Source organism: Nilaparvata lugens, chromosome 1, assembly GCF_014356525.2.
Source record: "Nilaparvata lugens isolate BPH chromosome 1, ASM1435652v1, whole genome shotgun sequence".
Lineage (NCBI taxonomy): Eukaryota > Metazoa > Arthropoda > Insecta > Hemiptera > Delphacidae > Nilaparvata > Nilaparvata lugens.
This window is the reverse complement of record NC_052504.1, coordinates 4,952,336-4,969,718: the sequence shown is the minus strand read 5'-3', so window position 1 is coordinate 4,969,718 and position 17,383 is coordinate 4,952,336. Positions and strand designations below refer to the sequence as shown.

General features: G+C 35.9%; 1 protein-coding gene across 1 annotated transcript in view; it reads right to left on the bottom strand.

The window, feature by feature from the left end:
• LOC111045848 (protein bowel) overlaps window positions 1–16,277 on the bottom strand; it is a 59,934-nt gene extending 43,657 nt beyond the window's left edge. The window contains exons 1-2 of the mRNA XM_039428566.1: window positions 16,076–16,277; window positions 3,006–3,681 (exon numbers count right to left, since the gene is read on the bottom strand). Of these exons, the coding sequence (XP_039284500.1) occupies window positions 3,006–3,679 (674 nt within the window). The 5' untranslated portion in view covers window positions 3,680–3,681; window positions 16,076–16,277. The remainder of the gene's footprint in view (window positions 1–3,005; window positions 3,682–16,075) is intronic.
• Window positions 16,278–17,383: the final 1,106 nt, after the last annotated feature.

The window sequence follows — 17,383 nt, the reverse complement described above, 5'->3', positions numbered from 1 at the left end:
TGATATAAACTTCTTTGGTAATGTAGATAACTTTTATAAGATCCACTTCTTTTACATTTATGAAAGGGCGGGTGAGAACTAAGCGGGAATTCCTAGCAGTAGCATAGAGTTCTCTGTCTAAATTGGTATAAATAGAATTTTCAGTCAAATTTCTACATGTCAAACAATGTTTTACAGTTGGATTTCGATAGAAATTGGAACTAATTTTGTAAAAAATTGAATCAGCACTTTGGGACACAAATAAATAAAGTCAATGATCAATCGAGTGAATTCAGTAGCTTGGGAATATTATTCATTGATAAGAAAATGGTGAGGAAATTGTTTACCAACTAAGAGCTTTCTGAGATTTCAAATGACTTCCACATTATTGACTTTGATATTGACGTTTGCTCAAGAGTGTTTACGTGAAAATAAATGGAGTTGAACGATCAGTCGACTCCATTAGTAAAGATGGCTTATCTTCATTCAACTATATCTTAACACTGCCATGTAAACAATCCAAAAATCACTATGTGGAATATTTTGAAATCATTCGTCATCAATTCAGTGAACTTGATACTTCCTTGTAGAAAACTATTTTTAACTATTCTCCCCAACTTGACTTTCATGGAGTTTCCTCAATATTCGAGATAAGCCTTATCAGTCAGTTGATGACTGCTCATCTCATACTCCAAGAAGTAATTCCATTTGAGATAGTTTTGGTTTATTTGTATGAATTTCAAATACTCTCGCCAAAGAATCAAAGGAGATCACAGGAATTTCATGGGCTGTATCCCACATTTGTAGATACTCGGCTCAATTCTCCACAAAGCACAAAACCTTAAGATGGATACTCTATCTTAACCCAATGCCCATAAAATAAAGTTTCCTTTAAGATGTGGTTCAAAATGAAAAACTTTCGCCTTTGATGTTTCAACGCGGTTCTTATTTTTTTGAAAGACTTGATGAGATCAATCCACTTATAGAGTCGAATGATTTATAGGAATTTCTATAAAGCTCTTCAATGGCTAGAATCTTCAAAGAAAGATTGTTAGTCAAGTTTACAATATGATGCAGAGACCGGCGTAAAAAATGATCGAATTATGATGAAAAATTGTCATGGCTAAGTAATATAGAGCATTAACCTTGCACCTTGCAGATTTTGTATCAAATCAACAATTCATATTTAGGAATAATATTAGCTCGTTGTAAAAATTTTAAGAGTTACTCTTACTATATCACTCATGTGTAATCAATATGACTCCAATATGGAGAGAAAATTGAAACCAAATAATTTATTCATCAAAAAACATGTATCATTACATCAACCTAACTTTTTCATAAAATGGTTACGCCGTAATTTACGGTAACGACTACCCGCAACACACCAAATACAGTATAGGATAAGTCAATCTACCTTCCAAGTTCAATCACATAAATAATACAATATAAGTCATGTGACTACGATAAAGCACAATTAATGAACAAAATTATATATATTTGAATGATTGTTTGATTTAGATCTCTTGGCTCTATTTTTTTTATAAGTTTATGATCTTAGACCAGAAACAGATATCCCAGATAAGTTATCTAGTCAACGGATGTGATTATGAACAGTAACCTCTTCGAATACAATACAATTCATCACGTAAATACGATGTAACTCACGTGAATACGATAAAACACATGACTCATGTAAATATGGAATCTCATGGTGAAAATAATCCTTTCATTTTGAGTCTCATCCCGGATCTACAACAACTTTTCTCTAATTTATTTTCGGCCACTTGAAGGAGATGAACAAGAGTGAGATGAGAAGAGTCCTCCCAAATCTTGTACAGCAGGGATTCCGAGAAAGATATTATTATATTAGTATATAATGGGTTGCGTGGGCTCAACTGAAGAAGATGCTGTAATTACTGGAACATGCCCTGTCGACTCGTCGTGAATCTCAACTCCAACTTCCTTCGATTCTTCTTCATTCTTCTCTCATATCGTTCATCATTCCATCTCAGTTCAACAGGACTGGTTTTGAGGTTAGCTTTTTAGAAGCCAATTAATGGCTTATATAAGATGTCTTCAATGAGAGCCTGCATAAGTGAGCAGGACAGTTCTGATCGCTGATGAAGTTCATTCAGATTAAATCAGTTTCAGTTGTTGGTATTGGCTACGTTTCGCGTAGTATCGTGATTATCAATGAATATAAAACTTGAATATGACACGTAGATTAAAAAATTGGTCCAAAACGACATAATTTTCCAGGAGTAAAAAACTTCACCATATAATACCACATTCTCAATTTCTTCTTCTTCTCGCCTTCAACTTCAACTTCAATACACTTGATCAATTTTCAAATTTTACAGTTTGAATCCAAGCCTATAAGCTAAGAGTCCACAACATGAATTATTCTCACATACTTGTCTCTGAGATTAAGGAAAGTTGTTCCTATTAGTCCAAAACCAACTTGATTTTTCAGGATTGAAATTTCACCATAGAATGTTAATCAATATCATTATCCTCATTTTCATAATTATTATTCTACGAAAATCCTGAATAAATGCTGTGAATCACACCGAAGACTTCTGCTACTGCAGACATTGACAACAGGGTTAACAGCTATCCAAATTTTTGGATAGTAGTTCTCATCGAATTTCCATCTAGCTGTTAACCCTGTTGTCAATGTCTGCAGTAGCAGAAGTCTTCGGGGTGATTTACAGCATTTATTCAGGATTTTCGTTTAATAATAATTATATATTAATTAGCATTTGAATGAATGCATTCTCTATTTAATTCCATCTGTATCCTCATTTTCATTTTTCTCACATTTTACTCATCTCAATCTCTTCTTCTTCTAATTTTCTTCTTCTTTTTTTGCCTATTGCAACCCCAATATCATCTATTCATTTTCTATGAATATGATTATATTTTCAATGTATCAATTCAATTGGAACAATTATCACGTTGATAATAGATCAAAATTCAGATACTGTTAGTTTCCAAAATAAATGAAGAATGCTGAATCTTACCTGTGATCTCTAAGATGGTCCTGTCGGCGGAAGGCCTTTCCACAGATGTCGCAGCTGTAGGGTCGCTCGTCGGTGTGCGTGCGTTCGTGGATCAGCAGGTTGTACGACTTGGTGAACTGCCGGTTGCAGAATTTGCAGATGAACTGCTTCTTGGGGCGGGAGGCGCGACCCGGCGCTCTCAGGAGACGCCGGTCCAGATGCGAGTGCAGACCGGCGCCGGGAGGGAACGGAGCGGATCCGGGAAACGGGAAGGGCCCGGGCGGGGAAGTGACGGGAGGGAACAGGGAGGAAGGTCCGTAGGAGGAGGGTGGGGGTCCAGGGAGGAGCATGGCTGCGGCTGCGGCAGCAACGCAAGCTGCTTCCTCGCGGAGTGCCAGCTCCTTGCGTTTGTCAGCCATCATAGCGGCCAACTCGTCGCCCGGCTGGTGGTAGCTTCTGCGACCGTCAACCGCCTCCCCGTAGAGGTGCAGCGGAGGCGGCACGGGGCGGCTGGGCACCACCGGCACGAACGCGGACGAAGAGGCGGCAGCCGCCGCTGATGACGCCTCCCGGTGCAACAGGTGGAAGGCGGCCATGCCCAACGACCGCCCCCGCGACCCCACCAGGCTACCGCCTCCGCCCGCGTCGCCGCCCCCGCCTCCCGCACTACCCGAAGCACTGCCGCCTGCCGGCATCACTGCAACAACACAAAAACAAACATTTATTATTGGATTAAAAAATAAACCTAAACAAACAATGACGTAGTCACCCACACTATTCCAATGGCAGGGAAAATCATATCAAGTTTCAATATAATTATTAGGTAGGTACTAATCATATTAACTTCAAGTAATTGATAAGTATTGAAAATTTTCATAAGAGCACAAGTTGTTTTTTTAGAGAGGTTGAAAGTTCAAATCAATTTGCAGCCAAATAGCTATTGTATAGTCTTTGGGATATACTGCTAGAAGTGTAGTGTAGGATATAGTTAAGTTCTGGTTTTGCAAACCAATAAAGATTTGAAAATCTCCACATTCTCTTCAGAGTCTACACTGTTCTTATCCTACCGAATCTTCCATTTCTTGTTTCAATGTTGTTTTCCTCCACATGCCTCATTATACTGTCTTTTGATTATTTTTTGATCCATGTCTATATTTTCTACAATCTATTTGATATCTCATGCAATACATATACTATTGTCCTGGATACTTCAGTTTTCAAGAAATTCTATGTATTATTTATTCTGTTGGATCGATCTTTGAACGTTCAATTTCAAATCCAATTTCATACCAACACCAAACAACTTTGGATTCAAAAACCCTCGAGCATTTACTAGTTCTCAGTTTTGATTACATAAACTAGTTACACTAGCAGCAATATTGGAAACTTATCCCACTCGAAACAAAAATGTAAGTGATATATGATTCAAATCGCAACCGCTTATTGCCGATTAACACGAATTCCAGCATTGCAGAGCACCCACAACATTGAGAGGAGAATGAGGAGGAGGAGGAAGAGGAGGAGGTGGAGGAGAAGAAGAGGTGATGATGAGGAGTAGGAGAAGTTGGAGGAGGAGGTACATACACACTGCATCATGTACTGAGATTGTGTAAGTTTGGCGATTGCCGCTGGCGTTTGGCGTTATTACGGCGCGATTGCGTTGCGTGCTACAGTGACCGACCACAGAGTGTAGAGCGGGTCACAACCGTGTGTAGATCGGGTCACTTTTAAGAGCACCGGCTGGGCAATGGTCAGTGGACTCACGCTTTCACCCGACTAATTTGGGTGGAGCCACAAGCCACAAGCGAGTGCATAATTCACGCACTGTCCCGACTGTAATCGGACCTTTCCGCAAATGCTGTGCGTTTGGCTGCAGTGGCTGTGAGGCGTCTATGATTTGATCTAGAAATCTACAATTGACCGAGCGAAGTGTGATCTAAGATTCAAGTCGACGGTTTTGCATTTATCTTTATTTATGTTTATGTTCCGCATTTACGGTGAAACGCAGCAACAGATTTTCATGAAATTTGACAGGTTTTTTCCTTTTTTTAATTTCGCGTCGACGTAAATACAAGGTTTTTGGAAATTTTGCATTTCAAGGATAATATAAAAGGAAAAGGAGCATCCTTCATATGTCAATATTAGAGTAAAAATCAGTCTATAGAATTTATTCATCATAAATCAGTTGTCGAGTGGATTATAAATTGCATGCAATGACACATGCAATTCATTATCTCAATGTAACTTATTGAAAACACAGCTGTTGTGTGGACTATCAATTGCATGCAGTGAAGCATGCGATTGATAACTTGAAGTAGCATAGTATTTTATCTGCTTTCAACTCGGTAAGCTTTTGATGATAGTATAGCAAGTAGTAGCTGTTTACATCACATTATTAGCATTGTCGATACAACCAAACCGATACCCCAAACAGCCATTAGTCGTTTATACACCGATATCTAGCCGACATGACAGGACAGGACAGAATTTACTCTGATCGAGAGTACTAGAGGAGAGTGTTTTTTCAACATTTCAGTAGGTCAAATTTTCAGTTTGTCAAGTTTTTAATAAGACCCTTGCGGAGCACGAGTTACCTGATAGTTATTTATATGTATTGCTTGAAGTTCGGAATACTGGCTGTGAGTCTTTGAATTCTGATCATTACTAAATTCAAATTTTCAAATTCTATAATAGTTTGATTCATACAAACATATACAATAACAAGTTTAAAAGTTAACAAAGTACTGCCAAAGAGAAAATATAGCATAAGAAGATATTCCATGGTATAGGTCGTTTATGTAATTTTAAGCCGATTATTGTCGACGTCGACTTCTATCTATTATTATAATTTTTTGGTCGGGTGAGAGTGTAAAATCGGCACAATGTAAGAGACTAACAGCGTCATATAGTTTCACAAAATTACTACTAACTAGAACTATCGGCTTGATTTAATGATGGAATTTGGAACATGAACACCCTATGATATCTTCTTATGCTATCATAGAACACTACAGCACTTCAACAGTATTAACTACTCTAACAATAATATAATAATGTCACTGTCCCTTTCATGTAAGCTATTTCTCACAAAGTATCTGTACTAACAGACGTAATGATTTAATTCTTTGACAGGCATACTGATTGGAGAGAGCATTAATTTCATCACCTAACGCCATCAATAATCCCACAAACACAGTCTTGTCACTTTTGGTTGGATAGAATTGCCAATTCACTCCCACAAAATGGAGTTCAAGACGTCATCGACCAATAGTATTGGAGGGCGTGAGCTAGAACAAAGCTAGTCGCTTGTGATTGGTGGAAGGCGGAAGGTTGAACATAGTTGGACGTAGTACTGTATTTATCCGGTAGATAGAAGTTGATTCGGTGGATTCATGTATGCTCTACTGAAATACTTGGTGCCGGTTGCACAAAAGCCGGTTAAATTTCAACCGTGATTAATTCCAAGAGAACCAATCAGAGAAGAGTTTTTCGAAAAAGAGGCTTCTCTGATTGGTTCTCATGAAATTAATCAGCATTAAAATTTAACCGGGTTCTGTGCAGCCGGTACTTAGACAAAGGTGCAGTGTAGTCTTACTGCAGTCTTCACATACTCAAATTAAGAATCATTGAATAAATTGAAGGAATCATTTTGAAAAAAGGCATGACTGTGCTAGAAATTAACAGATCAGTTTTCGTTACAAATTCGAGAAGGATTCAAGAATTAGTAGCAAGATTTTTGATTGAATTTCAATTTTGTTGAATTCAGTTAATTCTAATAATTTTGTGACCAATGAGAGTTGAATAATAAAGAGTTCTACCAATCACTAGTTAACCAATAAGAGAGCAAGAATTCAAGCAATCACAAGCCAACAAATGAGAAAGTAGCGATTGCGTCGTCATGATAACAGCCAATAAGAGTTGAGTAACAAGGAGAGTTGAACCAATCACAAGCTAACCAACAAAAGAGTAGCAGTTTTGTTACCTCCAAACAAAAATATTCCATTTCAATTATGAAGATTTTTGAGAAAAAAATCTATTTGGAAAATATATTTTCTTGGCCAATAGAAAATATTTTAGATTAGAAAATCGATCATTATTCTTAGCCTGTTGTTCCTTTCCCAATCATTCATAGTTGAGAATGATATTGTATCTATCAATGTATAAATGAATAAATAAATTATTAAGAAGAATCGTCAATATTGATAACAAATCAGATTTACTGAGATAACTCGAATCACAGATATCTACTACCATTGAAGACGGTGGAAACGAAAAAGGGGCAACAATTCTTTCATTTCAACTGACTTTATTACGTGAATTTCACTGTAGTAGATCAGCTACATCACTTGATCGCCGTTAGTGTAACCCACACTATTTGTAAGCTTTCAAAATCAATTCATGATATCACTTTATTTTGTCAATCCAAGTTAAAAAAAATTCAAATCATCATCTTCACCACAAGGATTAGGGTTTTACAAATAATCTGTTCCTCTACACATTTCTTTCTCGGCCTTCCCTTGTGACTTTTGAGCTTCTAGAGGAATTCATCTTCTATAATAAAGGAAATAATTGGCATTTACACGCATGGTATAGGAAAATCATGTTTGACGCATCATCACGTTCAGTGAATTTGAATTTTTTCATTTATACATTGATAGATACAATATCATTCTCAACTATGAATGATTATACAATATCACTAATATAACTATGAGTGAGATACAATATCATTCTCAATTATGAATGATTGGGAAAGGCTTAAAGCCTTTCAGGCTTCAAGGAAACAGGCTTAAAGCCCAAAACTGTTCCTTTCCCAAATTTGGATAGAAATTGTCCAAAAAAGTTATGTCTACACTTCATGAATTTTGTCCAATTTTGAGTCCAAAAAATTATATATATATATATATATATATATATAATATATATATATATATATATATATATTGCATAGAGATTCTTAATTAGGTTACTCGTGGCTGGAGCTCAAGGCTTCTTTCTCCAGTCACGCCAAAAATGTGTTTTAATGATTTTTTATATTTGTAAAAATATTTCTTGTATTTGAGAATAAATACATTATTCATTATTCAATTCACCGTGGATGGCTATATGTCTATTTTAAATTCTTCAAGATTTCAGTAGGTCAAGTTTTCAATTAGACCCTTCACGAGTTACCTGCTAGTCTACATTGTATTATAAATTTAAAAATGCTTCTCATATATAGAAGTTAGGATTCTCGGTTAGAGATGTATATTGTGTTTCATCCTTGAATAATCCTCAATTCATAAATTCAATAAATTGGAATTGGAAAGTTTTGGGCATGAGCCTGTTGTGCCTTTCCTCATGTTAAGTATTTGTACACAATGTGATAAATAAATAAATTCGATTTTCGAAAACATCTTACAGCCTCCCATTTTTTCCCTGCTTATTTTCTCAAAGACACAGCTCGTCGACAAGCCAGTACCAGCTCAACGAGTAGGAGTAGCACAGCAACGCATGAATGGAAACCCAGACAAGTACGTCGTAACGTCGTCTATTGTTGTCGGTCGGCAAGCACAGAATATAAACTACTGAATTTTTTCGTCCAAAGGTGAAGGCCTACTCGGAGAATTATAGTTGGGCGGTGATCGTGAGGGCACTGGGCGGGTTCCGCGTCAGATTCACTTCATACTGACAGTATTTCTAGTAAATTCAACCAATTCTGACGGTTTGAGGTGAGTCGAGAGGTAAGCCCGTTAGGTAGCGAGTAAGCGGTCCGATGTCGTGACGCGACTTGAGCCCTGCAGCCGACGCCCAGTGCAGTGCAGCCACCACAACCGGAGAAAGTTTGCACACTGCCAGTAGTGTAACAGTGACCAATGTGATCATTCCAATTGCTAAAATGTATCCAGTAATTCACCGTATCAACAATCTCTCGCAATTCAATCCCCTTTTTCGAGAGTTCTTTAACCTTTCAAAAAGGTATTTCAAACAATTGGGTAGAGATACATGAAGTCTGAGGTGTATGTGTAGAGCAGTGCTCAAGTAACTACCCAGCGGTTCCAATGCATTTGTTTCATGAATAATTATTGTTTAATAAGGTCAGGGTTTTGCCCTTGCTGGGTGGTGCCATGTAATTTTAATTTATTTGTAAAATAGCATAATATTATAATCTAGAATATTTCTTTTGTAAGTTTTTATTTTGTATTTTGTTTTTATGGGCAATAAAGATGTTTGAAAAAAATGAATAATCTAATTAACTTGAAAATGACCTATGGTCGAAACTAGTCGTTAAAATATTTTAAAGTTTTTAATAATATATAAAAGTAAAAGTTTAAAGTTTTAAATAGTATATTTATTATAATTATGATTTGTAATTGTCAATTGTCAATAATAAAGGGTACTACAAGTTTTTATATTGTTTTTATTAATTTGTACAGAAGTAGCCCATATAAGTGAAGTGTTTTTTTTTTTGAATAATCAATTATATGGTCAATTGTTTTAATACAAATTTTCATCAATTTCTGCTCGTGCGAGTTCTTATCATGAAAATGATTGTCTTCATAAAGAGCGAATTATTCAGGACGGTAGTGTTCTCTCTGCCACTCAATACTCATTTCTTAATGTTTGGGAGAGTGGACACAGGTGAGCCATCAACTATTTTCTCCCGAAATAGGACCAAGCCACATGAGGCGTTTTTTAGGTGTCTTTGCACTGGTGGCGGACTAGTCGGTAGGGCAGAAAGCTCTCTGTTTGGCTGATTATCAGCTGATTGGCTTGGCTTTCGGGAATCAGATGATAATCAGCCAATCGTAGAGCTTCCTGCCCTACCGACTCGTCCGCCGCCACTGCAGAAACACCTTTAAAAAAACGTCTCATGTGGATTGATCCTAATGCGGAAGAAAATAGTTGGTGGCGTTTTTTAAAAAAGTTTTTAACCAGATCACTCCCGTGTTATCGGATGGGCACGTTAAACTGTCGGTCCCGGCTGAAGTATGACAGTCGTAAGGCCCTTTGACGGCTTAAATTATATATTCAGGCGGTGGGACATTCCCGAAAGGGACTCCCCACCAACAAAAGCCATACGAATTTACTTTTTTATAGTTGGTGGCTTATCTGTGTCCTCTCTCCCAACCAGAAATGAGTTTTGAGTGGCAGAGAGAGCCCTAGCGTATAGTTGAGTGTGTAGTTGAGAAGTTGATATTGTGGTAATTATTCATATTGAATGAAAAAGACTAAGAAATTGTCAAAAAACCACAGATTTATTGATACTTAGAAAGACCGGTTTCGGTTATTACACTATTGTCTATTGTAAATTGTTTTAATACAAATTTTCATCAATTTTTGGTCTTTCTAAGTATCAATAAATCTGTGGTTTTTTGTCAATTTCTTAATCTTTCTCATTCTTTATGAAGACAATAATTTTGATGATAAGGACACGAGTGAAAATTGATGAAAATTTGAATTAAACCAATTGACCATATAATTGATTATTCAATTAATCAATAATTATTGATGAAACTAATGTATTAGAACCGATGGGTGGTTTTCACTTGAGCACTGACACATACACCTCAGACCTCATGTATCTGCATCCAATATTGTTCGTAATAGCTTTTTGAAAGGTTAATGAACTTAATGAAATTAACGTCCGCCGCCAGTGAAAAACGCTTCATGTGGCTTGGCTCTTAGTATGAAAAACATTCCCAAAGAATTAATTACAGCATTTAATTTTTATTTTCGTTTAATAATAATAATTCCCAAAGAAGGTTGGATTCACTCAATGCACAGGCCAAGAAATCTTCGTGTGAGAAACTTTAAATTTGAAAATTCAAATTCAAATTTATTGATTCTCAAAAAAATATACAACACTTTCAAGACAAAAATATATATATATATATAAGAATCTACACCTGCAAAGAACCCTGTGCGCAGGTGTGAGTTGCAATATAAATGTTTTTCAAAAATATTTAACAAATATTTGAGCAATTCAGGTTTAGCATTTAACAAATAATATGAAAATATTTGAGCATAGATTTGATCTTTCACACAGTAGGAACTAACTAGTTCAGTTTAGCAATGCAGAAATCGGAACAATCACTTTGACAAGAGTGAACAGGAAATATGAAGCGGTGACAAACAATAGAAGCACCCGTTGCTAAGCATTGAATATGGTAAAATCAAGTGATTGCGGTGTTGTGGCATAAGTTATAAGCCCGCTCAACACAATGCGCACCATTGTTAAGCCTACGTATTTAAGCGCAGTGCATTAATTACCGATAAGCCCGTCTACGAAGTCAATAAACTAACACCTGGGATTGATTGTCAAATGGTAGCCTTTATCGTTCTGCTATGCAAATATTCGCTGTGAACTGAATGTAATCGACCTGAATCACTCAGGCCAGGTGGGTGGGTTATGACTTTCGAACAATTGCATGCTTGCCCATTATTAGTAGATACCATAGCGTACACTATACCAGTACCGAATCTAGGTCAAATAGGCCGGGTTATTCAATTTGAAACAAATAGTACTCAAGTATGAGTTGAATATAGTAGTAAGGTTTTGGACTATCTCTCAGTAATAAATAAGGTGTAAGGCTACTATTAAGTAGAGCCTAGTAGAGAATAATTAGTACTTGGTTATAAGTACAACTTACATTTAAAGACTAGTAATAGTGGTGGTAATAATAATGGAGTCCTATAGTAGCCAAATGCTATTATATATTATTTATACGTAATAGTAAGAAATAAAGTCTCAGTAAAGTTGTACTCAGTAGAAGCATAGAGGAAAGAATACTCTTATATTAATAAATTTATCAGAGTAATATTTCATCTCTGGTAGAAGAATGAATAATGCAGACTCTAAGCTTCAATAACTGAGCTGATCTTGATGTTAATATTTCTACAGTAGGTATTGATTATGTATTACTTCGTTTATTAGGTGCATATTCGATTGATAGACGAAATTGTGCAAATGTTGAACTAATTTAATATGAATTTTTTTTATATGTTCCATGACATGCCGTGTATTCCACGATTGATTGGATTAGCGATTGCTTGATCATAAGCCCTTGAAAGTGTAGTACGGTATTCTCAACGTTAGTAGACAGTTTGTCTACTAACTTTGCGGTATCCCCATTTAAAACTATAACCTTTAAAAAATTTAGAGTCATTAAAAAAACTAAGAGGGTAGGTCTATCTCAGTACTTCTGTGATGACAAAGCCTATTCGTATGCAATTGATTTGGTTAAAACTTACCTGCGCTCAGGCTTATGCCTTAGCAGGTTTTTTTCCTGTATTGTATTAAGTGTATTATTTTGTATAAAATATTGCATAATAGTATGTTATTATTCAATTGTATTTTTGTCTTGAAAATGGAAATAAATTTGAGTCACGAAGATTATGCAATACTCATTCATAGATTGTTCAAGGATGGATTTCAATTATGAAAATTAAACATGCAGAGAACAGTAGTGGTTTTTCACACATGTGATGATATCATTTTGAAAGATGATGAATTCGTTTGTCTCTGAATGCGCATTATTTTGACATGTATCACAAGCGATTTGCATGCCTCAGACTATGCAATCAAAATGAAGAGACTGGCATTACATTCGTATTATTGAAATGAATTGAATTGCATTGATTATATACTGTGTTTGTATTATTGATCATCAGTTACCATGAGATTTTTACGATGATTTGAAACTCGTGATTGACTATTGTTCCATGACATTTTTTTTCATTTTTTTCATCCCACTGACCACCTATGAAAGGGGTATAAGGATTTGTCAATTACAATCTAAGTCTTCAATCTTTGCATTCTATAATGCAAAAAGAATTCATCACTGGAATAAGGACAAACCTGCAACAATTCCTGCACTCTTTACCCCCCTCTCATACATACCAGTTCGATGAATGTCATCTCTGAGGTTTTGTCTATATCTGGTATTGTATGAGTGGAACAACTCTCCTGTATTGAACCTATCCTTATTCCTATCAATAAAACAAAGAGCCTCTAAAATATATACACCTGGTAGTGGGAGACATGCCTAGACATGCCGTGTATTCCACAATGTCTGGACATGAATATTTTTTTGCAATCTAGTGATCTGTTAGCGTGCATTTGAATGATTTGCAAGGGCTTTCAATGAGAGTGCTATGTAACAGTAACTGTTGTAAATTTTGAATCGTATGTAATGTCAACCTGTTGTTAGAAGAGGGGTGAGGGGTGCTGTAAATTATCAATGAAAACATCACATTATTATTTTTATGAAAGGGTACGGGTGCACAATGATAATAATCTACTAAGCCGATTCATGTAAAATCATATCAAATCTTTGAGAAATAGTTTTTAGTGAATGTGAATTACTATTTTCAAACCTTGTACGATAAAGTAATTCTCAAATTATGTTCAAAACTCCAAGTCAAATTGAAGAACTTGGAAAATGTTTAAGAAGCACTAGAGGAAGACAATGAGAAAATCAAATTCAATATATTGTCAGGATACTTGAAATTGCATTTAAACCTGCCTGCAAAAGTTGTCTCTTCATGTATTTTCTAGTACATTGCATTGCAAGAGTTTGCTTCAAACTCCTAGGTTCTTGATTTGGGTTCAAATTGTTGTTCGTTACTAGTAAACTGTTCCTTTGAGAAAGAAAATGACACTCATGTGTCATTTCAGTTCTCATTCTCCAATCTGTGTACCAAACATTTTCTCATTTATGACCATGATATTATGATTTATGAGCTAGGAGCTCCAAATATGAAACTTTCATTCCACCAATATCCATTAACTTATTGGTAGTTAGTACGGTAGATCTATGAAGAAGCCTTATAGGCTTTGAGACTATTTTAATCTTCGTGTTGGATGGGGAGGGGGGTTATTAAAAGTATAATAACTGTTTTTATGAGTAAAATCTCATTAAACTTGTCATTCACTAGTAGTAATTGTTGATACTCTATAAGGAACTACCCAAGTATAAATATGTACAAGGCTTTTTCTCTTGGAGGGAGGTCTCATGTTCAGGAAGAATGGATAAGACCTGGAGATTAGAGATTTCCACTTAATTTTCCCTAGCATGCTTCCTGAGAGCATCAATATATGTTCTTAAGTTTTCCCACAAAGTAGAATCCTCCATATCAATTCCTAAAATCTTGAATATGATGGTAATAGCAAATAAAATTATGGGTAGGGGGCGGGTTATTAAAAGTATAATAACTGTTTTTATGAGTAAAATCTCATTAAACTTGTCATTCACTAGTAGTAATTGTTGATACTCTATAAGGAACTACCCAAGTATAAATATGTACAAGGCTTTTTGTCTTGGAGGGAGGTCTCATGCTCAGGAAGAATGGATAAGACCTGGAGATTAGAGATTTCCACTTAATTTTCCCTAGCATGCTTCCTGAGAGCATCAATATAAGTTCTTAAGTTTTCCCACAAAGTAGAATCCTCCATATCAAATCCTAAAATCTTGAATGTGATGGTAATAACAAATAAAATTATGGGTAAGAGAGGGGAGGAAACTATCTGAACGCTCTTGCATCCAACTTCAGAATTTGAAAACTTCAATTTCCATGGTGCGTAATCGCTTTCCACTGTATTTGAAAGTCTACCTACATTTTTTCACTGCAATAATATTAAGCTATATGATTTTGGACGATGTAGCAATAATTGCAAGAAGGAAAGATGTTCTGCAGGAAACGTATTTGTTGCTAGAAAGAGAGGCGGAAAAGATTGGGTAAATGAAAGTAAAACGAGGTATATGAAAATATCAAGCAGTCAAACAAGAAGAGTTCCACAAAACCTCAGAATTGGTCAGAAAATCTTTCAAGGTGTGAGGAACTTCAGCTACTTGGGGGTTGAATTGAATAACCAAAACAAGATGAGTTACAGCATAAAGCAAAGAGTATTGGCTGGAAATAAAGCATACTTCAGTAACTTAAAACTTTTGAAGAACAGGCTAATATGCAAAAATACAAAACTCAAAATATATGAAAGCCTGATTCGACCTGTTGTAACCTACGGCTGTGAATCTTGGACATTAACAAAAGAAGACAAGAACCATCTAGGCGTTTTTGAAAGGGAAATTCTGAGAAAGATTTATGGTCCAGTTAAAGAAGGAGTGGAATGGAGGAGAAGAACCAATTCAGAGCTCGAGGCATTGATAAAAGGCCAAAATTGTGTTAAATTTATAAAGGCGCAACGGCTTAGGTGGTTTGGACATATCTGTAGAATGAATTGAACATATCTGTAGAATGAATGAGAACAGAATGCCTAAAATAATATTCCATGAAGGAAGAGAGGAAGACCAAGAATGAGGTGGGAGGATAAAGTAAGAGACGATCTCCAAAAAATGGGATGTAGTCATGTAGAGGATGGAAACGAATGACAGAGAAGCGAGAAGAGTGGAGAGTTGTAGTGGAGGCGGCCAAAGCTCATATTGGGCTGTAGTGCTAAAAAAACTTTTTGTACAAGCTATGAATTTATGAGAAAAACTTATTTAGTAACTATAATAGTTTCAAGTACTCCACACTCTACGAAAAGAAGATCAATATTTTGAATGGCAATATGAAATTATTCACCACCTATACAATAACGAGTCATCTATTCTTATATTCTTATGTTAACATCGTCATCTATGATGATGATTTCTACTTCCATTTTTCCATATCAATTATATCCAACCCTCTCACACAGTAGTAATAATCTAAGGAGTCAAAAAATGTGGAATATTATGTACAACCACTTAATATAAAACGCATCATCAGGAATCTCTCAAAACAATTATAATTGTCTCATATTGAATATGAAAAAACTCTTTTTTGCAAATCTAGGTTTCACAATCATGATTACACTAATTAGACGTTTTTTTTTCAATTCCGGACGCGTTTCAGGGCACTGCCCCATCTTCATACACTGTATATAAACAAATATGTAAAACACCCTAACTATATTCTTGTAAATGCTTCTTCATTCATATATATTATTGACACTTCAGTTTCCAGTCACACAGAACCACTGAAGATACAGGATTGATATTACACATATATCTACACCACACTTATAAACTAAAATACTGTACAAGGAAAAACTGTAACTGAAAACTCACCGGAATTGTGCGTTTCACGATAATCCCAAACGTATCACGACATAAAGTACCGAACATTCCCACTAATAAAACTGTTTCCAACAATAGAAGGCACTTTTCCAACAACTAAGAATAAGGCACAGAACTGAACACACAGTAGAACAACTCGCACTACGCACAACGACTGACTACCAGAGACTGTGGCTGACTGTGCACTGTGTGACTGTGAGTTGGAGGGACTAGCTCAGTGGCGCTACCTACCGTCGCACTCTGCTACTAATGCTAGAAGCTGCTGCTGTGGTCCATTTGTCACTATGATCTGCCCCTGCCTATCTACCTACCAAGTCGCCCACCGGAACAGGCGCTGCTCAAATTCACTATAAACGGTCAGTAATTCTTAGATGAGTACGTCATCACTGTTTCCCATTCAACCAATGAATGCGGACAGTTTGGAGTCATTCTCATCGTAGGACCGTAGCTGACTTCTTCAGTCTCTACCAAATTGAACTGGCTGCTCTAATAGTACGACTATAGTGAGGTCCACGTTATAATGACAGTATTTGATCAACTTTATGATTTTTACAGTGTAGAAATATCAGATCGCTGCGCTGGTCAAAATAAGAACTAGATTGCTATTTTGTATTTCATATATTCATTAGCCAATCATTGTTTTATTTCATACATATCTGAGAAGAGTGATAACTCTGGAAGAATAGGATCAGTATAGTGAGGTTCACGTTATAATGACAGTATTTGATCAACTTTGGTTTTACTATCCTTGTCTATCATTCGACAAAGCCGGTGGTACTATCCTTTTATAGGTCCACAACGATGCCAATTATGATTTTTACAGTGTAGAAATATAATTAATTAATGCAGAGAATCGGCATCGCTATTTTTCTATCTTTATCCACTGCCATTATAACGTGGACCTCACTATAGGTTTACTCTACAGCTCAAAGTGTCAAACTACAATGGAAGATGAACTCCATCAATTGATGAATATCTATCTATGTTTGTAAAGTTCACTCATAAAAACTGCAATGGAAGATGAACTATATATAGTGAGGTTCACGTTATAATGGCAGTGGAGAAAGATAGGCGAACAACGTTGACGAACCTCTGTCTTGTCAATGCCTTCTATAAACGGTAGCTGATACAGATATATTGATGTAATATCAACTGTTCATTCTCGTTTAAAATTATCAATTATATTTTATTAAGCAAGAAATTATATTTCTCAATAATTTCATAATGAATTTTCATAATTACGATGAAATATTTTGTTAATTAATTAATAATTCTACATTGTTAAAAGACGATCTGGCA